General features: G+C 43.6%; 1 protein-coding gene across 1 annotated transcript in view; it reads right to left on the bottom strand.

The window, feature by feature from the left end:
- POLE (DNA polymerase epsilon, catalytic subunit) overlaps positions 1 to 25,105 on the bottom strand; it is a 335,686-nt gene that overhangs the window by 247,766 nt on the left and 62,815 nt on the right. Inside the window, exons 8-10 of the mRNA XM_063913394.1 lie at positions 11,231 to 11,311; positions 10,655 to 10,762; positions 10,203 to 10,313 (exon numbers count right to left, since the gene is read on the bottom strand). Coding sequence (XP_063769464.1) covers positions 10,203 to 10,313; positions 10,655 to 10,762; positions 11,231 to 11,311 — 300 coding nt within the window. The remainder of the gene's footprint in view (positions 1 to 10,202; positions 10,314 to 10,654; positions 10,763 to 11,230; positions 11,312 to 25,105) is intronic.

Genomic DNA, 25,105 nt, shown 5'->3' with positions numbered 1-25,105 from the left:
CTTCGCAAAGATAAAGGGCTGATTCACGGATGTGTTCTGCCAAGTCTATCAATTGATCCGCCGGTAATTCGTCACGAATTCCAGAGGACAATTGTTCCGCCCAAGCTTCGATCGCCTTGTTGACCCAACAACCTACCTGCGCCGGGCGCTGCAAAACCCCTGCCGCAGAGTAAATATTCTTTAAGGTAGACTCCAACTTCCTATCTGACGCCTCCTTAAGTGAAGTTGCCCCCGGAACAGGCAGGACCGTCTTTTTGGACAGATGAGACACCGAAGGATCCACGATCGGAGAGGTCTCATAGCGCGTTCTGCTACCTGCGGGAAAAGGATAGGAAGACAACATTTTTCTTGATACCTGAAATTTCGCGTCTGGATGCTTCCAGGCTGTTGTTATAAGCGCATCCAGCTCCTCCGAAACTGGAAAAGTCACCGGCAGGTATTGGTCGGTGCCAAACCTTGAAGGGCGTAAGGTGTCTTCCGTCTCCTCCACCTGTAAGACTGAGCGAATAGCAGTAATAAGAGCCTCTATACCCTGAGCTACTGGTTCAGAGTCCTCATATACCTGATAGTCAGTATCCTGGATATCCACATCCTGTATATCCTGTACATCTAACCCCGCCTCATCTAATTGAGGCATATCATCATCAAAGTCCTGTAACACAGAGGCTAGCAATCTCTTTTTTGCAGCCTGTTGGGGGGGCTAAAGGACGGGGCTTGGGAAGGTATTACAGCCCTGGAAAGCCCTTCCACTGACTTTGCCAATGAGACTGCCCATGCAGGTTCTGGCGCCGGTACCGGGACAAGCTGTTGGAACCGGGCCGCCTCTCTATCTTCCCGAGAGGCTTTAAGTTCCCCAGTCAGCAGGGACATCACCTCTGTGAGCTGTGTCGACCATGTCGGGGCGCTCTGGGGTTCTGAGGAGGGCTGAGCTGATGGCTGTGACTCCTCACCTAAAACCTGACCCTGCTTTTGTGCTGCCTTGGAGCCTTTGGTGGTCATGGCAGCACCTAAACTTGATACCCTTCCCCCACAGGAAAACAGCTATAGGGAGAATGGGAGGGAGGGGAGGGAAGCAGGGAAAAGAATGCAGCCACAGCAGCCGATCTGTCCTGCACGATACTGTGTGCAGTGACAGGCTGCAATAAACAAATAGTGTACCTGCAGTGCCCCCGAGTGCCCCCCTTCCCCACTGTAACTGCTCGTGTGGTCGCGTGGCCTCCGTCCCACGCTGCTGCTGACAGGAAAAGAACGGGTCCCCAGCGCGCGCTACTTCCGGGCGCGAAGAGCAGTATTAAGCCCCCCCCCCCCCCTTGACGGCGCCAAATTTAAAACTGCAGTGTGTCCTTATGTCGGATCCCTGTAGCGGCTCTGTGAGCCGCGCTGGCGGGGATCCGAGCAGTGAGGAGAGCGGGCGAGCGGGAGCGCGGCACAGCGCTGTTGCTTTTTTTTTTTAAATAAATAAAAATTATTAATAATAATCCGAGGGGGGGGGGGGGATTGGGGAGGTTGTTAGGGTGCTGTAGGGGTGTTCTGTCACTGTCCCCCTGTAGTCACCAATAATAAAATTAATTCTTCAGAACCCCCCTGTCACCCCTTCATCCCAACACTCTGGGTGGGGGAGATATACACACCTTTCAGTGGTGGAGGGTGGCCCCGACACACGCCGCACGCAGCGGTGTCCGGCCGTCAGATACTCACCGCTGCCGGAATCTTCTGCTGGATGGAGTGGTCCCGACACGCGCCGCACGCAGCGGTATCCGCCAACTCAGGAGAGCTCAGTGTCTCCCTCAGCCGGGGCCCATCCCGAGCCGCACGCAGCTGCGATGGGACCCCGCCGACAGCTCCCACGGTGCAGACTGGCAGTGGCAGAGCTGCCAGTCTGTGCGTAAGAAAAAAGAAAAAATTTCTTCAGCTAAACCCAAGTGAACCAGCTCCCTTGGGCACTAAACTAAGACTGGCTTGGAGGGGAGATAGTAGGGGAGGAGCTAGCCACAGGGTTAGAATTTTTTAAAGTGCCAGTTCCCAATTACTGCCTACTATTCCCCATTGTAACTACGCTCCAGTGGCCCCTAGTGGATGAAGGAGAAATTGGTAGTGACAGTCCTGCACTGCATATCTTAGGAACGCCTGATGCGGGGGGAATATCGGAACATGAAGGTAAGCATCCTTTATGTCCAGGGACACCATCCAAACCCCCCCCCCCCCCCCCCCCCAGGCTGGCGATGACCGCCCTGAGAGATTCCATTTTGAACTTGAACCTCTTCAAGTACAGGTTCAGAGATTTCAGGTTTAAAATGGGTCTGACCGAACCATCCGGTTTCGGGACCACAAACAGGGTTGAGTAATATCCCTCTCCTTGCTGGAGATGAGGAACTGTGACAATCACCTGTTGAATATACAATTTTTGGATTGCTGCCAACACTAGCTCCCTCTCTGACGGGGAAGCCAGCAGAGCCGATTTGAAAAATCGGCGAGGAGGCAAGTCTTCGAATTCCCGCCTGTATCCCTGGGAAACAATCTCTAATGCCCAGGGATCCACCTGCGAGTGAACCCAGACGTGGCTGAAAAATCGAAGACGAGCCCCCACCAGATGCCTCCCCCCCCGGAAAGCCCCAGCGTCATGCGGTGGACTTTGCAGACGCAGGGGAGGACTTCTGCTCTTGGGAACTAGCTGTGTGCAGCTTTTTCCCCTGCCTTTCCCTCTGGCAACAAAGGGTGATCCACGTACCTTCTTGTTTTTATTGGACCTAAAGGACTGAATTTGATAATGAGGTGCCTTTTTTGTATGCTGCGGGGGGACATAAGGTAAGAAATTTGACTTACCAGCCGTAGCCGTAGAGACAAGATCCGAGAGGCCGTCTCCAAACAACTCCACCCCTTTGTAAGGCAAGGACTCCCTCCATATGCCGCTTTGAATCGGCATCCCCCGTCCACTGTCGGGTCCACAAGAGCCGCCTAGCAGAAATAGACATAGCATTTATTTCTGGAGCTTAATAAACAAATGTCTCTCTGAGCATCCCTCATATACCAGGCAGCATCTCTGATATGCTCTATGGTCATTTGAATGGCGTCCCTATCTAAGGTGTCAATTTCCGTAGATAAGGAATCCGCCCATGCTACAACTGCACTACAAACCCAGGCCGACGCCATAGCCGGTCGAGCAATAGTACCGGAATGATTGCAAATGTGCTTTAAGGTAATTTCCTGCCTGCGATCAGCAGGTTCCTTGAGGGAAGCCATATCCTGAGAAGGCAGTGCCACCTTTTTGGACAAACGTGTCAGCGCCTTGTCAACTTTTGGCGAAGATTTCCAGCGTATCCTATCAGTTTGTGGAAAAGGATACGCCATGAGAATCCTTTTGGGAACTTGTGGTCTCCTATCCGGAAATTCCCAAGCCTTTTCGCATAAGTCACTTAATTCAAATGAGGATGGAAAAGTGACTTCAGGCTTTTTCCCTTTATACATGTGTACCCTCGTGTCAGGGACAGGGGGTTCCTCAGTAATATGCAAAACCTCTTTAATGGCCATAATCATGTACCGTATACCCTTAGCCACCTTTGGCTGTAATTTTGCATCTTCATAGTCGACACTAGAGTCAGTATCTGTGTCATCAATCTGGGATATGGTGCGCTTCTGAGACCCCGAAGGACCTGGCGCCCCAGGGACAGGCATGGACTGGCTACCTGACTGATCCCTAGCTTCTGCTTTGTCTAATCTTTTATGCAATAGATTGATATTTGCATTCAAGACATTCAGCATATCCACCCATTCCGGTATCGGCGTTGCCGACGGCGACCTGACATTCAAGCACTCCCCCTCCACATTAAGCGAGCCTTCCTCGTCAAACATGTCGACACACGCGTACCGACACACTTCACACACACACACACACACAGGGAACCCCTTTCCTGAAGACAGTATCCCTGTCAAGGCCCTTTGGAGAGACAGAGAGAGAGTATGCCAGCACACACCCCAGCGCAATAACCCTGGAGACCAACACAAATTGTTTTTCCCCAGCAGCGCTGTATAATATGTAAACCGCCAATTATGTGCCCCCCCCTCTCTCTTAAGCACCCTTTCACCGTGTGTAAGCAGGGGAGAGTCCGGAGAGCTTCCTCTCAGCAGTGCTGTGGAGAGAAAATGGCGCTGGTGAGTGCTGAGGGAGAAGCCCCGCCCCCTCGGCGGCGGGCTTCTGTCCCGCTCAAACTTAGTAAAATATGGCGGGGTCTCTTATATATACACATGTACAGAGCCCACCTGTACATGTATATAGTCTTTTTGCCATGCAGAGGTTTATATTGCCGCCCAGGGCGCCCCCTCCTGCGCCCTGCACCCTTACAGTGACCGGAGTATGTGAGGTGTATGGGAGCAATGACGCACAGCTGCAGTGCTGTGCGTTACCTCAGTGAAGCTGAAGGCTTCTGCTGCCTGACGACTTCTGTCTTCTGTACTTCTCCTCACAAAGCTAGAACGGCGGCGCGGCTCCGGGGGTGGACGCCCAGTAAGAACCTGCGTTCACCCCCTCTGGAGCTAATGGTGTCCAGTAGCCGAGGAAGCAGAGCCTATCTTTGACAAGAAGGTCTGCTCCTCTCTCCTCAGTCCCTCGATGCAGGGAGCCTGTTTCCAGCAGTGCTCCCTGTGAAAAAGTAGTAAAAAGTAGAAAGAAAAAATCCAAACAAAAATGCTTCTAGGCAGAGAACTCTGGAGAGCTCTCTGCAGTGCACCCATCCTGCTCTGGGCACAGTGTAAAACTGAGGTCTGGAGGAGGGGCATAGAGGGAGGAGCCAGTGCACACCCACAGTCCAAAGCTTTATTAAAGTGCCCCATCTCCTGCGGAGCCCGTCTATTCCCCATGGTCCTTACGGAGTCCCAGCATCCTCAAGGACGTTAGAGAAAAAAAAAAAAAAAACATTGTTTCATTAATTAATATATATATATATATATATATATATATATATATATATATATATATATATATATATATATATATATATATATATATATATATATATATATATATGAAAATAGAGGAAGAAACAACAGAGCGCCTATAGTGTAGTAGTGTAGTATCCTTTAAATTAATTTTTGTCACACGCAAGAAGAATACTGCGTACCGGATTACGGCTTGACTCAATGCTTATCGGTCCCCTGATCTTTTTAGTCCACGTCTCTGTCAAGATCTAGATAGAGTCAGGAGACAGGGAATCGCTATATAGCGTAGTAATTATTCAAAAGATAGTGGGGGAGATGTACTAAGCCTGAAAAGTGATAAATATCACTGTGATAAAGCACCAGCCAATCGGCTCCTAACTGCCATGTCACAGGCTGTGTTTGAAAAATGACAGTTAGGAGCCGATTGGCTGGTGCTTTATCACAGTGATATTTATCACTTTTCAAGCTTAGTACATCTGGCCCAGTGTCACAATTTTTACGTCTCACGTTTAAATTGCATGCGTACCAGATGAAGTATTAATTTGTGCATATCAGTATAAATACTTGTATCCTGGTCCTCCTCAGAGGGTGGTAGTCATATGGAAACCTTTGGGTAATATAGCAATGTTCCAATCAGTATTTCATATAAAAAAAATTCAAATTTATTTAAGTATACAAAAGAATTATATATAAAATATATAGCTTAGCTTAAATGACATAAATGTCGGCAAAGGTAGGTCGGCAAGTCGGTAGTTCAGGTTCTCAACGCGTTTCGCCCGGCTTGGGGCTTCATCAGGAGATTACTTGTTGCTGTAGTGAGGTCTTATTTATACCCACATCAATTAGTTCTTAATTATGCAAATTACTTCCGGTTTGCGTCATCGGCGAAACCGGAAGTAGTATAATACTTAGTAAGTTTGTAGATATAGTGCCTTAAATGAGTGGTGGTTACTCTCTATTGATCACAGTGTCCTTACTACTTTATTTTTTAGCACAGATCCAGTGTTGTCTATTCACAGTGGTCTGTTTACATCTAGCGCTGCTCGGCGCCTGACTTCCGGCGGAAGTGCGTCACCGCCGGAAGTAGCGTATTTCTCACGGCCGCTTCAGCGCTGATAATGCTCAGTGACAGTGTGTGAAGCGAATCGTGCAGAGGTGCTTCCCCAGTCACATGGCTAATTTGCATACATAAACAGAGCCAGTACATATATATTATCGGTTGCATAACATTTCAAGCGACCAACCCACAATATAGAAAGTATAACTACAAATGGATATGCATGTAGATATATAAAAAAAAAATTAAATATACATCGATATAGTACATAAAATTCATGAAGAATGGACTGCTTTTAAAAAAATACATAGAGAATAAAAATAAGTGCATATATATGTAGCACATACGGCTTAGTAAAATAACATATCCCAAATGAGTTTATATAATAGTGGGGACATATTTAAAATAGGGAAGGGGTACAATGAATCTATAACTGATCACATGCATTAATATACCGATGCAGGAGATACCCATAATTATGAATGGGTTTTAAAATAGAGTAAAAAAGGAGTAAGAACAGCACATATATAGCCAGACAGCGAGTAATTAAAAAACAGTAGGTTATGAATCATAGTGAATCTGTAATAAATCACATGCATTAATATACCGATGTAAGCGTTACCCATAATTATGAATGGGTTTTAAAATAGAATAAAAAAAGAAATAAGAACAGAACATATATAGCCAGACAGCGAGTAAAAAACAGTAGGTTATAAATCCTAATGAACATTGGCCCAAAATTTATAGGGATTAATTCTATCCGTAAATGGGAGGTGATTGATAAAACGGAGGAAAAGCATATTTGTAGGTGGATGGTAATCATAAAAATTGCGCTATTTCGTAACCCTCATTGTGGCCGTAGGGAGACATGGTGTTTAAAGTAAAAATCCAGTACATCTCACGTTGTGAGAGTTTTTTTAAAAGGTCGCCACCCCTTGGGCCCAATTTAACATGTTCAAGTGCTTTGTAAGTTAAAGTATCTGTATTTGAGCTGTGGGCCGTAGCAAAATGTCTGGAGAGCGGATGGCTCTCTACTTTATTTTTGACATTCCTCACGTGCTCTTGGATCCGTAATTTTAATGGTCTCTCTGTCTTCCCTATATATTTCAGATGACATCCGCACTCGATCATATATATCACCGACGGTGTGTTCAATTGGGTCCATCTTTAAAAGATGGACCCAATCCTTAAAGAACTGCTCCCTGAACATCCAGAAATCATATTCAGGAAGGCACACAATCTGAAGGAGATTCTAGCACCAAGCATGCTCAGAGGCACACGCAATATTCCAACAGGCCTCCCGAAATGTACGGGCATGTACAAATGTGGGCACTGTAATATGTGCAAATTTGTCCATCCGAATCGGAGGATGTTCTACAACAATGACAACACGAAAGAATTTAAAATTAATGATTTCATCAATTGCAACACACCGTCGGTGATATATATGATCGAGTGCGGATGTCATCTGAAATATATAGGGAAGACAAAGAGACCATTAAAATTACGGATCCAAGAGCACGTGAGGAACGTCAAAAATAAAGTAGAGAGCCATCCGCTCTCCAGACATTTTGCTACGGCCCACAGCTCAAATACAGATACTTTAACTTACAAAGCACTTGAACATGTTAAATTGGGCCCAAGGGGTGGCGACCTTTTAAAAAAACTCTCACAACGTAAGATGTACTGGATTTTTACTTTAAACACCATGTCTCCCTACGGCCACAATGAGGGTTACGAAATAGCGCAATTTTTATGATTACCATCCACCTACAAATATGCTTTTCCTCCGTTTTATCAATCACCTCCCATTTACGGATAGAATTAATCCCTATAAATTTTGGGCCAATGTTCATTAGGATTTATAACCTACTGTTTTTTACTCGCTGTCTGGCTATATATGTTCTGTTCTTATTTCTTTTTTTATTCTATTTTAAAACCCATTCATAATTATGGGTAACGCTTACATCGGTATATTAATGCATGTGATTTATTACAGATTCACTATGATTCATAACCTACTGTTTTTTAATTACTCGCTGTCTGGCTATACATGTGCTGTTCTTACTCCTTTTTTACTCTATTTTAAAACCCATTCATAATTATGGGTATCTCCTGCATCGGTATATTAATGCATGTGATCAGTTATAGATTCATTGTACCCCTTCCCTATTTTAAATATGTCCCCACTATTATATAAACTCATTTGGGATATGTTATTTTACTAAGCCGTATGTGCTACATATATATGCACTTATTTTTATTCTCTATGTATTGTTTTAAAAGCAGTCCATTCTTCATGAATTTTATGTACTATATCAATGTATATTTTAAAAAAAAATTTATATATCTACATGCATATCCATTTGTAGTTATACTTTCTATATTGTGGGTTGGTCGCTTGAAATGTTATGCAACCGATAATATATATGTACTGGCTCTGTTTATGTATGCAAATTAGCCATGTGACTGGGGAAGCACCTCTGCACGATTCGCTTCACACACTGTCACTGAGCATTATCAGCGCTGAAGCGGCCGTGAGAAATACGCTACTTCCGGCTGTGACGCACTTCCGCCGGAAGTCAGGCGCCGAGCAGCGCTAGATGTAAACAGACCACTGTGAATAGACAACAGTGGATCTGTGCTAAAAAATAAAGTAGTAAGGACACTGATCAATAGAGAGTAACCACCACTCATTTAAGGCACTATATCTACAAACTTACTAAGTATTATACTACTTCCGGTTCGCCGATGACGCAAACCGGAAGTAATTTGCATAATTAAGAACTAATTGATGTGGGTATAAATAAGACCTCACTACAGCAACAAGTAATCTCCTGATGAAGCCCCAAGCCGGGCGAAACGCGTTGAGAACCTGAACTACCGACTTGCCGACCTACTTTTGCTGACATTTATGTCATTTAAGCTAAGCTATATATTTTATATATAATTCTTTTGTATACTTAAATAAATTTGAATTTTTTTATATGAAATACTGATTGGAACATTGCTATATTACCCAAAGGTTTCCATATGACTACCACCCTCTGAGGAGGACCAGGATACAAGTATTTATACTGATATGCACAAATTACTACTTCATCTGATACGCATGCAATTTAAACGTGAGACGTAAAAATTGTGACACTATCTTTTAAATAATTACTACGCTATATAGCGATTCCCTGTCTCCTGACTATCTAGATCTCGACAGAGACGTGGACTAAAAAGACCAGGGGACCGATAAGCATTGAGTCAAGCCGTAATCCGGTACGCAGTATTTTTCTTGCGTGTGACAAAAACTAATTTAAAGGATGCTACACTATAGGCGCTCTGTTGTTTCTTCCTCTATTTTCAGATTCCCTTTTGGGCTACGCATACCTAGTGGCACTTTTTGAAGAACTGAGCAGCCACCCGTTAAAACGGGGAAAGTGTAGACTGTTTGGCAATTAAACCAAACATAAAATTTGGGAAGAAATCATTTACTGGATTGGTCACTTGACCGAATTTATTTGTGACTGTAGATTGCACTTGTACAGTAAGGAACTTTGCACAATTTGGACAAGCGCACTGATTTACTCTTTGACAATATCAATATATATATATATATATATATATATATATATATATATATATATATATATATATATATATATAATTTTTTTTTATTTTTTTATTAACTTTTATAATGAAACCATTTTTTCTATATTCTTAATATTTATCTATATAACTATATATCTATCACTAACTTACTAAATAATGACTGGAATTTCAGAACTAGCCCTTGCTGAGCTTGTACTGAATGTATGAATACATTATGGAAGTTAATTTTCATGTGCCAACATAATGATCGTTCTTCCACTTCCTTCAAACGTCAAAATTATCTCTAAATGTCCATCTGATGGTGTACCATAGATACAGTGACATATATATTAAATATTAAGTGCATATACAGATATATTATATAGATATATAATATAATATTTACATATATGTGTCATTATCTCAGAAGGGGAACCAAAAATGTGTGATTTAGAATTTTGGATATGGGATACTCAACCTGTATTTAATTTCTCAACTGTAAAGCGCAATGGGATTTGCTGTGCTATATAAGAAACGGTTAATAAATAAATCATAAACAAAATAGGCATCTCTATGTGAACTACCCATATTTACACCCAAATGGCCTGCACAGCAGAATAGTATTTTTAACCTCATCTGGCTCATTGAAGATACAAAACGGTCCCTCATATTCTGGTTTTGGAGTGAACTCAAAGTCTTCAATATCTTCAGACACAATCTCCCGGTTTGTGATTAGGTAACCCTAAAAGAAAGTAGATGGAACAATACAATATAGAAACACCACAAGGTGAAAGCGTTAACTGAATGAACTCTATGAAGTTTAATATTTAAGAAACAGCTATTATTTGTACAACAGCAGAGAAGAGAACCTATGAAATTACTAAGCATAAAATAAAATACACTAATGCTTTTCCTACTCAATTCCATAATTAAAATCCGTGCTCCTCTCTGCACTGTGCCAGTTCTATAGCTACACGAAGAATGACATTTGGCTATAAAATAAGTATTATGCAGACATCTACCAGTAGGTGTCTGGCTCTGGAAGTATCTTCCTGGTACAGACTACTAAAGATTCATACTAACCTGACCATCAATCATATAGGAGATCATCATAATCTGGTCACTTTCAGCATCTGGAAACTTCAAAGGCAGCTTTGTGGTTTCAATGTCATATGCCATGACCACTGGATCCTAAACAAAGATTAAATCAGATTTAATCCTACTAAAAATAGTATAACTTCTATGGGGTGTATTCAATTATTGTCGGAAGCTGCCGTCTTGTCGGAAAGACGACAGTTTCCGACTTGTTTTAGGTCGGAAGGGGTTCCAACCTATTCAATGTCGGCTCAGAATTTCTGACAATTCGGGAATTCAGACTTGTCAGAAAGCACGCGGACGTGAGAAACGCGGACAAATCCGACAGGTTTTGGCCCCGGTTCAGACAATATCAATCAGACTTTAACAAAAGTCGGATTGGCATTGTCGTGAACGGCCAAATCCTGTTGGATTTGGCTGTTCATTAAATACTCAGATGTCGGATCCTTTCCGTTGGAAAGCATCGAACATCAATTGAATATACCCCTATGTCTCCAAATTGTAGTAATTTAAGTTGCATCAAATTAAGGATTGCATATTTGTAACACACTCTGAAATACTTACTGGCCTTTCCACAAGGTCATCCCGTCTTGTTATCTCTGGAGGTGAACTGCTTCCACGATATCGAATATTGTACCAGTGAGCCTGAGAGCAGAATTATAGTTTATTACATAGGATCATGTATGCAATATCATCTCCAGCTACAGATTTGAACTCATAAATCTAGCTTCAATACAACATGAAGATGCCTCTACTAACGCCAGGCGTCTTTTTCTGCTGAAAATGCATGACTATGCAACTAGAACGCACCAGGAGGCTGTGCCAATGAATTTGGTATGCGACTGTTCTGGGTGACTGACTCTGTATACGGAACTTGTATTGGAAAAAGAAACTGACGCAGCGACATTGTAGCACTTAGTGTACACTATCAAAGACCAGGTCGCAAATGGAATACAAGTATCACATAGCAAATTAATCAGCAGTGTCTCCCAGTGCATACTAGTAGCATTGTGACCGATGCATTTTAAGCAAAAAAAAAAAAAAAAGACACCTAGAAGAATCTCACAGGACCTGGCGCACTGAGAGGGGCTGTTTGGCACGACTGCAGCAATGATGTAGAAGGACACCTCTGTATAGAAAAGAAAATAAGTAGTTATGGTAGAATTACGGTCGATAACTATTTCTCCAAAATCAACAGTATCCACAGGATATACATTGGGATATGCGGTAGGGTCAGTGGAATGGCAGCAACGATAATAGCTTTCGGCCTCCCAGAATGCAACGGGCCAGTCTCCTATATCCCCACCTCCTGGCTCAGGCAATTCAGTTATTTTCCAAAGCTCAAGGCAGGAGCATCAGAGAGTCCTAATCAGGCGAGAAGAACATACACACACTTAAATACAAGAAGGAAGAGGTTAGTAAGTGCAAGGATCACCAAATCATAAAAGAGCTAACCAAACAATAAGACAGCGCTTCTCACTTTGTAAAAACAATTTTTACTTCATATATATATTTTTATCACAATAAAGCACCGGCCAGTGCTAAAATACTAAAACATACAAAATAATGTTAAAAATGTGTTTTGTCACATACAAATACTATATTTTTTCCACATGAATAAAGTGCACTGTGTAGATGTTATAGTCCCTATATGGCTTTAGTTAAGGAAGACACATAGGGATTTAGGGGTATATGCAATTGTGGTCGAATTCCCGAAATTGTCGAATTTCGGGTCATTTTCGACCCAAAAAAAAAATTCCCCTATGCAATCCAGTGCTTTCCGACCAAAAAACGGACTTTCAAAATTCGACTTTTTGAAATTCGAATTTTTGCAAATTCGACTTTTCTGCAATGATACAAGTGCTGCAATTCGACCAAAGCATATTCAATTCAAGTTTGGAAATTCGACAGCAGTGCTTTTAGACAGCAAATTCGTCATTTTCAATCCGCCACACTTTGGAGGGTGAAAACAAATAAAAACATTTTATACATGTTTTTTTTGGTGTTTTTTTGGGGGGGAATAGCAGATCTATTTATATTAGAAGGGATTAGGTACTTTTTTTTTTTTTTTTGGGAGGCACAAATATTATTTATATATTTTTTAAAATATTATTTTATTTTATTTTTATGCTGGAAGGGTAAAATCATAAAAAAAAATGGCGTGGGGTCCCCCCTCCAAAGCATAACCAGCCTCGGGCTCATTGAGCTGGTCCTGGTTCTAAAAATGCGGGGAAAAAATTGACAGGGGATCCCCCGTATTTTTAAAACCAGCACCGGGCTCTGCGCCTGGTGCTGGTGCCAAAAATACGGGGGACAAAAAGAGTAGGGGTCCCCCGTATTTTTAACACCAGCATCGGGCTCCACTAGCTGGACAGATAATGCCACAGCCGGGGGTCACTTTTATATAGTGCCCTGCGGCCGTGGCATCAAAAATCCAACTAGTCACCCCTGGCCGGGGTACCCTGGGGGAGTGGGGACCCCTTCAATCAAGGGGTCCCCCCCCCCCAGCCACCCAAGGGCCAGGGGTGAAGCCCGAGGCTGTCCCCCCCCATCCAATGGGCTGCGGATGGGAGGGCTGATAGCCTTTTGTGATAGAAAGATATTGTTTTTTCCATTAGTACTACAAGTCCCAGCAAGCCTCCCCCGCAAGCTGGTACTTGGAGAACCACAAGTACCAGCATGCGGGAGAAAAACGGGCCCGCTGGTACCTGTAGTACTACTGGGAAAAAAATACCCAAATAAAAACAGGACACACACCGTCGACAGTAAAACTTTATTACACACTACCGACACACACATACTTACCTATGTTCACACGCCGACATCGGTCCTCTTCTCCATGTAGAATCCACGGATACCTGAAAAGAAAAGTTCAATATACTCACCTCAACCAGGGTCCAGAGATAAATCCACGTACTTGGCAAAAAAATAAATCGCAAATACCCGCTCCATAACGAACTGAAAGGGGTCCCATGCTGACACGGGACAGGTCACTGTCACTGACAGGTCTCTAAGCCAATCAGGAAGCGCAACTTCGTTGCGCTCACCTGATTGGCTGATCGCTGTCTGAACTCAGATAGCGCATCGCATAGCTCCCTCCATTATATTCAATGGTGGGAACTTAGCGGCTAGCGGTGAGGTCACCCGCCGGTCAGCGGCTGACCGGCGGGTGACCCCACCGCTATCCGCAAAGTTCCCACCATTGAAAGTAATGGAGCGGCTTTGCGAGGCGCTGTCAGAGTCCAGACGGCGCACAGCCAATCAGGTGAGCGCCACAGAAGTAGCGCTTCCTGATTGGCTGAAGGGACATCAGTGACCGGAGTCACGTGATGTCCCGGCATTCGGGGAAAGGAGTCTAATGTGAAAACATTGGACCCCTTTCATTAGTCCGGTGGATCGTGTTCGTTTTTTTTTTTTTACCAAGTACGTGGATTATACCCTGGACCTGGATGTACCTCTGGACGCTGGAAGGTGAGTACCATTTTTTCACAGGTACCCTCGGATCGTCGGAGACCGTGGCAGTCGGCGTGTCAACATAGGTAAGTATGTGTGTGTCGGTGTATGAAATAAAGTTTTACTATCACGGTGTGTGTGTCCTGTTTTTATTTGGGTATTTTTTCCCCAGTAGTACTACAGGTACCAGCGGGCCCGTTTTTCTCCCGCATGCTGGTACTTGTGGTTCTCCAAGTACCAGCTTGCGGGGGAGGCTTGCTGGGACTTGTAGTACTAATGGAAAAAACAATATCTTTTATTTTACAACAAAGGCTATCAGCCCTCCCATCCGCAGCCCATTGGATGGGGGGGGGACAGCCTCGGGCTTCACCCCTGGCCCTTGGGTGGCTGGGGGGGGGGGACCCCTTGATTGAAGGGGTCCCCACTCCCCCAGGGTACCCCGGCCAGGGGTGACTAGTTGGATATTTAATGCCACGGCCGCAGGGCACGGCATAAAAGTGACCCCCGGCTGTGGCATTATCTGTCCAGCTAGTGGAGCCCGATGCTGGTGTTAAAAATACGGGGGACCCCTACTCTTTTTGTCCCCCGTATTTTTGGCACCAGCATCAGGCGCAGAGCCCGGTGCTGGTTTTAAAAATACGGGGATCCCTGGCCAATTTTTCCCCTGCATTTTTAGAACCAGGACCAGCTCAAAGAGCCCGAGGCTGGTTATGCTTTGGAGGGGGGACCCCACGCCATTTTTTTTTTCGGGTTTTTCACGTTTTTTCCCGTTTTTTAAAATCGCGGCCAAATCGGCCGAATTTCGCCCGCGATTCTGGCGAATCCGTTTTTCATTGAATATGGTGAATCCCGGCAGGCACCTGCCGGGATTCACCTGGCGAATTTGGTCGAATTAAAAAACGGCGATAATTGCCGCGAATTCGACCGCAATTGCATATACCCCATAGTATACAAATAACTTTGAATTAATAGCACATAACAAGCTTATAGGAGCCGATCTTCATTAGCTAATAAATCCCACATGTGAAGTGCAAGATGTTAATTCAGCAAGCAGCATGAAATTTTTTTTAAGCCAGTCCACATGCAGGTAAGTTACGATGTTAATCAAGCAGATGTCACTGATTAGAGTCCATCCATATTAGTACTTATAACGTTGTTAGTATAACCAATAGATAGCTGATAGAACTAAATTCTGCTAATATAAAAGCATATATGTGAGAAGCAGTAATTAAACACTGCAGTCCAAAGTCCACCTAAGGTACATTAGCTGTGTACCTCGGATTGATACCTCTCCTTAATTGATGAAGGGCTTTGCAGCCTGATTCATGGAGACCGGTGGACAGATGAAGACCTGCGCAGTGTTCCCTTTTAGGAAAAAGCCTCTCTCCAATGTAGCAGTAGCGGCCAAAGTAGCTGTGATAGCAGAATGCAGTCATTCAGACGGCCAAAGAGTCACCAAACGCGTTTCTTCGCCTACCCTCCGGTTTCAGCGGCTTCCTCAGTGTGTAGAATAACTCTCCTCCATTGATAGAACCTTATATACCGGATTGCCGGTTCGCGCATGCGCAATGCGCTCGCGTTCCAAGCCTCTTTTTCACGGCTTTTCATTTAAACAGACACATTATTTTCTACCTTGTGCGAAGCTCTTGGTTACATAATATCCATCTTTAAATCAGTATTATAGCTGCTTTAGACACTATATATTTGAACATTTCGTGCAATATATACTTTTATACCATTATACTTAATATACTAAAATCCACCTTCTAATGGGTAAATCTATATATGGCACAACTGACCTACATGTTTAGAACCAGAATAAATTTAGAACTAAGATAAATTTAGAGGAAATCATCCACATCACACATAGTGTGCTTAGATCTTTACACTACTGTGTGTGAGTTGTATGGATATTTTTATTCTCAAATTTTTTAGGAAATTTCCATAATTATTAAGTATGTTATTTAATAATGCAATATTGTAAATTTATAACATTACAAGTATAACTGCAATTTTGGCCTAATATTGATTCCATGATCATCACCTAACATCTATAATTTTGCACATGATTATCTTGCATTATTAAATCCGTATATCATAATCATATAATAATGTTACATATCTCGACACGCCCTACCATAGATCTTTTTCCCACTTTGTTTCATTTATTTAGATCTTCCCCCTCCACACCACCTCTTCCCACCCCACAAAACAAATCCTAACCCTGGTCCTAGAAAATAAAACAGGCTATACAGACGGATGTTACAGAGACATAGTGGAGATTTAATACACCTTTGCTATCTATATATTTGTTTTATTTATTATACTTATTTTATTACAATGTATCACAGATAATATTAAATTGCATTAAGTTCTACAGTGTCATTTAAACCAATCGGAGTTAGTGTATTCATTTTATATATCCAATATTGGATTTTAGTATATTAAGTATAATGGTATAAAAGTATATATTGCACGAAATGTTCAAATATATAGTGTCTAAAGCAGCTATAATACTGATTTAAAGATGGATATTATGTAACCAAGGTAGAAAACAATGTGTCTGTTTAAATGAAAAGCCGTGAAAACGAGGCTTGGAACGCGAGCGCATTGCGCATGCGCGAACCGGCAATCCGGTATATAAGGTTCTATCAATGGAGGAGAGTTATTCTACACACTGAGGAAGCCTAAAAGGGAACACTGCGCAGGTCTTCATCTGTCCACCGGTCTCCATGAATCAGGCTGCAAAGCCCTTCATCAATTAAGGAGAGGTATCAATCCGAGGTACACAGCTAATGTACCTTAGGTGGACTTTGGACTGCAGTGTTTAATTACTGCTTCTCACATATATGCTTTTATATTAGCAGAATTTAGTTCTATCAGCTATCTATTGGTTATACTAACAACGTTATAAGTACTAATATGGATGGACTCTAATCAGTGACATCTGCTTGATTAACATCGTAACTTGCCTGCATGTGGACTGGCTTAAAAAAAATTTCATGCTGCTTGCTGAATTAACATCTTGCACTTCACATGTGGGATTTATTAGCTAATGAAGATCGGCTCATATAAGCTTGTTATGTGCTATTAATTCAAAGTTATTTGTATACTATATCCCTATGTGTCTTCCTTAACTAAAGCCATATAGGGACTATAACATCTACACAGTGCACTTTATTCATGTGGAAAAAATATAGTATTTGTATGTGACAAAACACATTTTTAACATTATTTTGTATGTTTTAGTATTTTAGCACTGGCCGGTGCTTTATTGTGATAAAAATATATATATGAAGTAAAAATTGTTTTTACAAAGTGAGAAGCGCTGTCTTATTGTTTGGTTAGCTCTTTTATCTTTTGGGGAAACTCGGGATCAAGTCCCCTAAGATTAACTGCCCTCACTTTGTAGGTGACAGAGCCAGGTGTACAGATTTGCACTATTGTTTGTTGATCACCAAATCAGGTGCGTCAGGGTGGGATCCTTTTGGATACTGCGGACTTCGAAGAAATAGAGTTATCAACAGTAAGTTTACCATAACTACTTATTTCTCCTGCAGGGTCCACAGGACATACATTGGGATGTCCCAAAGCAAATTTAGTGGAGGGGACGCTCCTGATTGGACAGGAGAATCCTTCGCCCAAATGCAGAGTCCTGAGAGGCAAAGGTATCAAAGGCATAATGTCGAATGAATGTGTTAAGACCATGTGGCTACCTTTACATATCTGTTCCGCAGAGGTACCAGGGCGTGCTGCCCAAGATGGACCTACCTTACAAATAGAATAAGCAGAGACATTAGCCAGAATAGGAGATCAGCTTAAGAGTAAGCTTCAGAGATAGTCAACCGAAGCCACCTCGACAGTGTCTGCTTGTCAGCAGGCCATCCTTTCTTGTGGAACCTACGGAGAACGAAGAGTGTGTCTGTCTTTCTGATGGCACTAGTACGATACACGTTGATCCTTAAAGACCGGACTACATCTAAAGCTACATCTCCCGCAGAAAGGTCCGGCACTTGGAAAGCCAGAACTACAATTTCTTCGTTCATTAAAGGTGGAACTTAGAGACCACCTTGGGAAGATATCCAGATTTGGTTTTGAGAACTGCTCTATCTGGGTGAAAAATCAGAAAAAGGTGGGCGACATAACTTTGCCCCTAAATCTGAAACTCTCCTAGCTGGAGCAATAGCCAGTAGAAAAAGAGAACCTTAGCGGTCAACCATTTAAGATCCACTTGGCTCAGTGGTTCAAATGGGGCAACTTGAAGGCTAAATTTAGATACCAAGGAGCTGTAGGAGGAACAGAAAGAGGTTGGATGTGAAGTACTCCTTGGAAAAAAGTGCGAACATCCTGTAGGTTAGCAATTTTTTTTTTAAAACCATACAGTCAGTCAATGCGGACACCTGAACTCTCAAGGAAGCCACCCGGAGACCTTTGTCCATTCCTGCCTAGGGTCAAGCTTCCTGGCATTGAATATAAGCATGCCATACTTTGTAATAAATGCGAGCCGAGGACGGTTTCCTTGCTGTAAGCATTGTTTGAATTAGCGGTTGTGAAAATCCTTTTGCTTTCAGGATGGATGTCTCAACAGCCACACCGTCAAAGACAGCCGATCCAGGTGCTTGTAATAACAAGGACCCTGAGACAGTAGATCTGGACATTGAGACAGTAGAAATGGAGCATCCACGGACAGCCTCTGCAGATCTGTGTACCAATGTCTTCTGGGCCATGCCGGAGCTATTAATATCAGGGCACCCTTTTCTTGTTTGACTCTTCGAATCACCCTGGGCAACAAGGCAATTGGTGGAAACACATAGGCCATATGAAAGTCCCATCTCACTGACACAGCAGCCACGAAGATCGCTTTGGGATCCTTGACCCATAAGCGGGAACTTTGTTGTTCTGACTAGAAGCCATGAGGTCTTTCTCTGGCAGCCCCCACTTGTTTACCAGAATCTGGAAGACCTCTGGGTGTAAAGGCCATTCGCTTGCATGAATGGCGTGTCGACTGAGAAAATCCGCTTCCCAGTTAGGACTCCCGTAACGAACACTGCGGACAAGGGCGGATGATGGAGTTCTGCCCACCTTAACGTGCGGCTTACCTCCTTCATTGCCTTGGGGCTGCGAGTTCCTCCCTGATGATTGAGATACGCTACTGCCGTTGCATTGTCCGAACGAATCTGAACCGGTTTTCCTTGAAGTATGTCCTTTGTCTGAGTGAGTGCCATATATATGGCCCGAAGTTCCAATATATTTATCGGCAGGCAACTTTCTTCCTTGTTCCACTGCCCCTGGAAGCAGCACTTTTCTGACACTGCTCTACAGCCCTGAAGACTGGCGTTCGTTGTCAGAACCTCCTACTCAGAGATCCAAAAATTTGTCCAGACGGGATGTCTAGCCACCAGGCTAACGACCTCCGTACTGCCTGAGGAAGGACCACAGTCTGAGATTTTATCGTCTGATGTAGTCCATTCCACCTGGAAAGAATCAGACGTTGAAGGGGCATCAAGTGGAATTGAGCATATTCCACCATGTCTAATGTTGACACCATAGATCCCATCACTCGCATTGCTGTATGAATGGATACTCGACGACTGTGTAGTAGCTCCTGAATCCTTGTCTGTATTGTGGATATCTTGTTCAGAGGTAGAAAAAAAAAAAAATCTCTGAAGCCTGGAATCCAATACAGCCCTCAGGTGGGTCATGCGTTAAGACGGAACCAGGGATGACTTCGCACAAATCTATGAGCCGGCTGTGGCTTTGTAAACAGGCTATTGTCAATTGCAGATTGCCCTGGAGCGTTTCAACAAGACGTTTGGTAACTGCTCTTATCAAATTAGTAATGTCATCCAGGTGCATGAAAGGGAGGGGTTATTCTGAACAAGAAACAGTGGTATCCCCCAGCACACTGGATGACATGGTGGTAGAAATTTCAGAGATCTCAGTTGCACAAATTTGCAAAGGTATGGGAAGCCCCCAGGTCGCTTCAAGGCGTCTGAGTACTGGGGGTACCTAACATTAAGTCTAAGTCCGGGGCGCGACATCCCACAAACCGGCAAGGGCCAGGCACCCCAGGGCAGCACACCAGCGTGAGATTCAAGTGTAAGTGAATATTAGGAAGCGGAGGCTATATATAAAAAAAAAAAAAAAAAAAAAAGGATACACATGAAAAGTGTAATTAAAAAAGTGATATTAGTAGAAAATTGTATGAAAGTGATATAAAGTGCTAAATTTAAATGTTACAGTGTGCTACCCCAAAGCAGCCCAGCCTCAAAAGTCCAAAGAGCACCACGCCCCAAACTCATCTTCAAAATTAATACAGCATATATTTGCTTGGTACATTGCACATATACAAATGCAACTAATTGGGAGCAATATTACCTGGCGTTACCCCTATATTCTCCTGTGGCACTGCAGGAACCAGCATGCCCTCCTAATGCTGATCCCATCCGGGCCTCTCAGAACAGCAACAAGAAGTTTGGTAACTGCTCTTATTCAATTAGTAATGTCATCCAGGTGCATGAAATGGAGGGGTTATTCTGAACAAGAAACATTGGTATCCCCCAGCACAATGGATAGTTTCTGGCCCTGGAGAGTTTCCTGGGAATGAGCTAGGATTAACAGGTCATCTAAGCATGGAAAAATTCTTATCCCCTGACGGAGATAAGCCGCCATCGACCCTTGACTGAATTTTGGATATTTTGTTCAGAGGTAAAATTACTCTCTGAAGACTCAAATCCAACACAGCACCCAAGTGATTCATCCGTTGTGATGGAACAGGGACTACTTTGCCCAATGTATGAGCCAACCGTGTCTCTGCAAACAAGCTATTGTCTGCTGCAGATGACACTGAAGCAATTCCTGATATTGTGCCAGGATTAATAAATCGTGGAGGCATGGAAATATCCTTATCCCCTGCTGATGGAGATAAGCCGCCATTACCACCATAATTTTGCTGAACACTCTTGGAGCTGTAGCCAGTCCAAATGGTAGGGCCCAAAATTGAAAATGTTGCCAGAGTATAGCAAACCTGAGATCGCACTGATGGGACGGTGCTATAGGTACATGCAGGTAAGCATCCTGATATCTAGGAATATCATAAAATACCCCGGCTCCATGGCCAATAATGAAATGTAAAGTCTCCATACGAAAACGAGGCACCCAAATGTATTTGTTCAGAGCTTTGAGATTGAGAATGGGCCCGTATGACCCAAACACGTTGGAATAGAGACCTTGTCCCTGCTGTGCAGGAGGGAAAGGTACTATCACCCTTGATTGTAGCAACTTCTGAACTGCCTCCAGTCAAGCGCTGGCCTTCGTTTCCACTGAAGACTGGCTGGTACAAAAAAAATATTTGCGGGGAGTGTATCTTAAAGGCAAGCGCATAACTGTGAGATACTGCTTCTTGCACCCAGGCATCTGTGGTTGACTGCTGCCAGGTCTGTGCAAATAGAAGAAGTCGGCCTCCCAGCTGGTGGCACGTGCCATCAGGCTGATGGCTTATCTTCTGGTTTGGAAGCAGGCACCCTGGTAGACCAATGCTTTTTAGTCTTTACAGACTTATCCGATTGGGACTGTTTGCTATAACCCTTTCCTTTTGTTTTTCCTCGAGTCCGAAAGCACCGAAAAGCTAGAAACCTAGGTTTAGACTTGTAGGTAGAAGGAAGCTTCACTTTCTTAGTCTGCTTCTGACTCCAGAATATTGTTTAATTCTTTACCAAAAAGAATATCTCCTGTAAAAGGCAAAAGACTCTAGTACTTTTTGGAGTCTGAGTCAGCCTTCCATGTACATAGTCTGACAGCTCTGCGTGCTGCTACTGCTGAGGCTGATGCTTGAGAAGCTATAGTACCCATATCCAAGGCTGCTTCTTCCATAAAAACAGCTGCTTGTTTAATATGTGCAATATGAGACTTTTGTTCTCTAGACGCCAATGACAGATCGTCTTCTAATGCATCAGCCCAGGTGGCCACTGCTTTAGCCATCCAGGCTGAAGTTATGGCTGGTCTAACAACTGCTCCTGATAAGGAAAATACAGTTTTTAGAAAACCATCTATTTTTCTGTCCGTTAGAGGTAGAGGTAATGTAGATTTACGCACCAACCGAATGACATGCGGTAGCTACTTTGGGAGCAACCTCCTTTTTCAAACAATCCCCAGTTGGAAGAGGATAATGAGAATTCCATTTTTTAGGAATTCTGAACTTCTCACTGGGTGTGACCCAAGCCTCTTGCATGATTTCCGAAAGCTGTTCTGACTCCGGAAATTCAGTTCTGACCGTTTTGGGACGTTTAAACACAAGTCCCTTGGATTTTAACAAAAGCTCTGCTGCCTCCTCTAAGGATAGAATGGCTTTCATGGCATTAATTAGCTGAGGTATATCAACTGAGCTGGGACCCTCATCCTCATCTCTTTATGCATACGCAGTATACGAGGTATCATCCTACGAAGTGCCCCCTTCTGAAACATATGTAGATTATGAAGATGTTTCAAGTCTTTGTGATTTACTTTCCATGGGACTTTCTGCCCGTTTCTGTTGAAAGGCTGCAGATTCCTGGACTGGATGTGACAAGACCCAGGGGGAATGCTGCATGTAAGGGTTAACTGGATAACCTATCCCTGGTATGGGATCATTATCCGCTCAGCTATATTGGATAATGTTTGTGCAAAAGAAGCCCATGGAGGTTCTGATTTAACCTGTGCCTGCCTTGGAGTATTAAGGAGGCTTTGGGGGAAGCTATGACAATTTGCCCATAATCCATTTTGTACCAACTCTTGAGAAGTTAACCCTGCTTTGCATGATAACAATGATGGTGCTGCTGTGGAGAGTGTATCCTCCTCACCCTTGCCTCTCTTAGACATGGTAAACAAATCACACATCTGTATGGTGTTAGCTACACAATTTGTGACCATATTCAATTTAAGCTTGCTAAAGGGATATACAATCCGATCCCTCCCTGCCTTGCACCAGCACTGAGGATCAGTATATATAAAGACAGCAAAACTGACAGAAATATAGTATAGTAAAGGCCAGCAGCCACACTAGCAATCAGTCACAAGTTATACATTAGTATAATAAGCAATATGAGCATATATTCAACTACAGATACATTTCAATTATGTAGGAAAAACAAATTACTGCATTATCTTATATAGGAAGTTTTAAACGTATTCAGTCGCACAGCGAAAGAAACAGCAGTAACACAGTTTACCAAACTCATATGCATCAGGCAACCAACAACTCATTCCCCAATGGTAGGTAGAGACTTAGGGCCTAATTCAGACCTGATCGTAGCAGCAAATTTGTTAGCAGATGGGCAAAACTATGTACACTGCAGGGAGGGGGGGGGGGGGGGGGCAGATATAACGTGCTGAGAGTTAGATTTGGATGAGTTATATTGTTTCTGTGCAGGGTAAATACTGGCTGCTTTATTTTTACACTGCAATTTAGATTTCAGTTTGAACACACCCCACCCAAATCTAACTCTCTCTGCACGTTATATCTGCCACACCTGCAGTGCACATGGTTTTGCCCATCCGCTAATAAATTTGGCTGCTACGATCAGGTCTGAATTAGGCCCTTAGTGCTACATCACCTGCCCAGGAGAGCGGGATACAGGGAGACTTAACCCTGCTTCCAGAATCGATCAATACGCTATCAAATGCTGAGTGAATCCAGACGCCAATAATGACCACATATGCCCAAGTGAACACATAACGCACCAGTGACACAGCCGCCTATGCTGCGACTGGGTCGGTTAGCTATCTAGCGTCTCAGACGGAAGCGAGAAATCAGTTCATGGCGGGAATCTCGGAGGAAACTGGTCATGAACCGGGGGGACCAGGGGAGCGCCTTCCTCCCCACTGCCGACATCAACACCAGGGATCCCGGCATCTTACTAATCCCTGGAGCCCATGATCCCGGAGGCCTAGCGCTGGTACACCAGTGGTGGAAGCCGCGTCAGCGACTGTTCGGTAGTCTCCTCCTGAAACCAGTGTGGCTGTGTCTCGAGTCTTAACCCGCTAAGCGGAACTGACGCCTTACCTTCTCCTGTTCTCCGGCCACAGCCTGCTAACTTCAGCTGGACTTGCTAGTACAACCTCACTGACGCCCGCCTAAACAGCACTATACATGTGAGTAAGCGAGCGTTGTCGTGTCCCGGCGGAGAGTTGTTGGAGTGACTCTAAGGAGCGTATAAGACGCTTTTTATAAAGATCGCTCAAAAAAAAAAAAAGGAAAAAAAAAAAAAAAAAAGGACTATAAAAATAAATTAAAGAAAAAAAATCTTATGGCTACCAAAAATAAATAAATAAATAAATCAGCTGCCCTAGACCGTGGTCTGGCTCCTGCCACACCAAACTAAAAACTGAATTGCCTGAGCCAGAAGGCGGGGATATAGGAGACTGGTCCGTTGCATTCTGGGAGGCCGAAAGCTTTGATCGTTGGTGCCATTCTACCTCATATCCCAATTTATATCCTGTGGGTGCCACTCTGAATCCCTGCAGTAGAAACTTTTTTTTAACTTCACAATAAGTTGCTTCTCTACTATAAAAGGACACAGACATTGCCGAGTTAACGTCCGATCACAAAAAGTATAGCACTTAGCACCAGCTTCCTGTTTGGGTTTGCAGGGAAGATCTTGAATGTATTACAAAAGTTAAGCTGGGTAAATACCTCGTATAAAACAGTCGGCCTGTTCTCTCAATATTTGGTAAATGCCCGTTGATTATATAGGTGTGTATGCAATGCCAATGCTGGAACGTTTGCCGATAAACGGCTTATAACTCCTCCTGCAATGGTCGGGACCAGGAGGTCGCAACTGAAATGCTGCACAGCCGATCTCCCAATTCCCACAGAGATGCCGCTCACCCCATTGCTGCCCCTACCCTTACAGGGGGACATGGCTGGATACACATTGCTTGGATGGCATTACAAGCATTACATTTACCAGCACTTTCCATAACATAAGTAGAAGCTCATAGCATGCTATG

The sequence above is a fragment of the Pseudophryne corroboree genome, chromosome 1 (genome assembly GCF_028390025.1).
Source record: "Pseudophryne corroboree isolate aPseCor3 chromosome 1, aPseCor3.hap2, whole genome shotgun sequence".
NCBI lineage: Eukaryota > Metazoa > Chordata > Amphibia > Anura > Myobatrachidae > Pseudophryne > Pseudophryne corroboree.
This window is presented reverse-complemented; position numbering and strand designations above follow the sequence as displayed.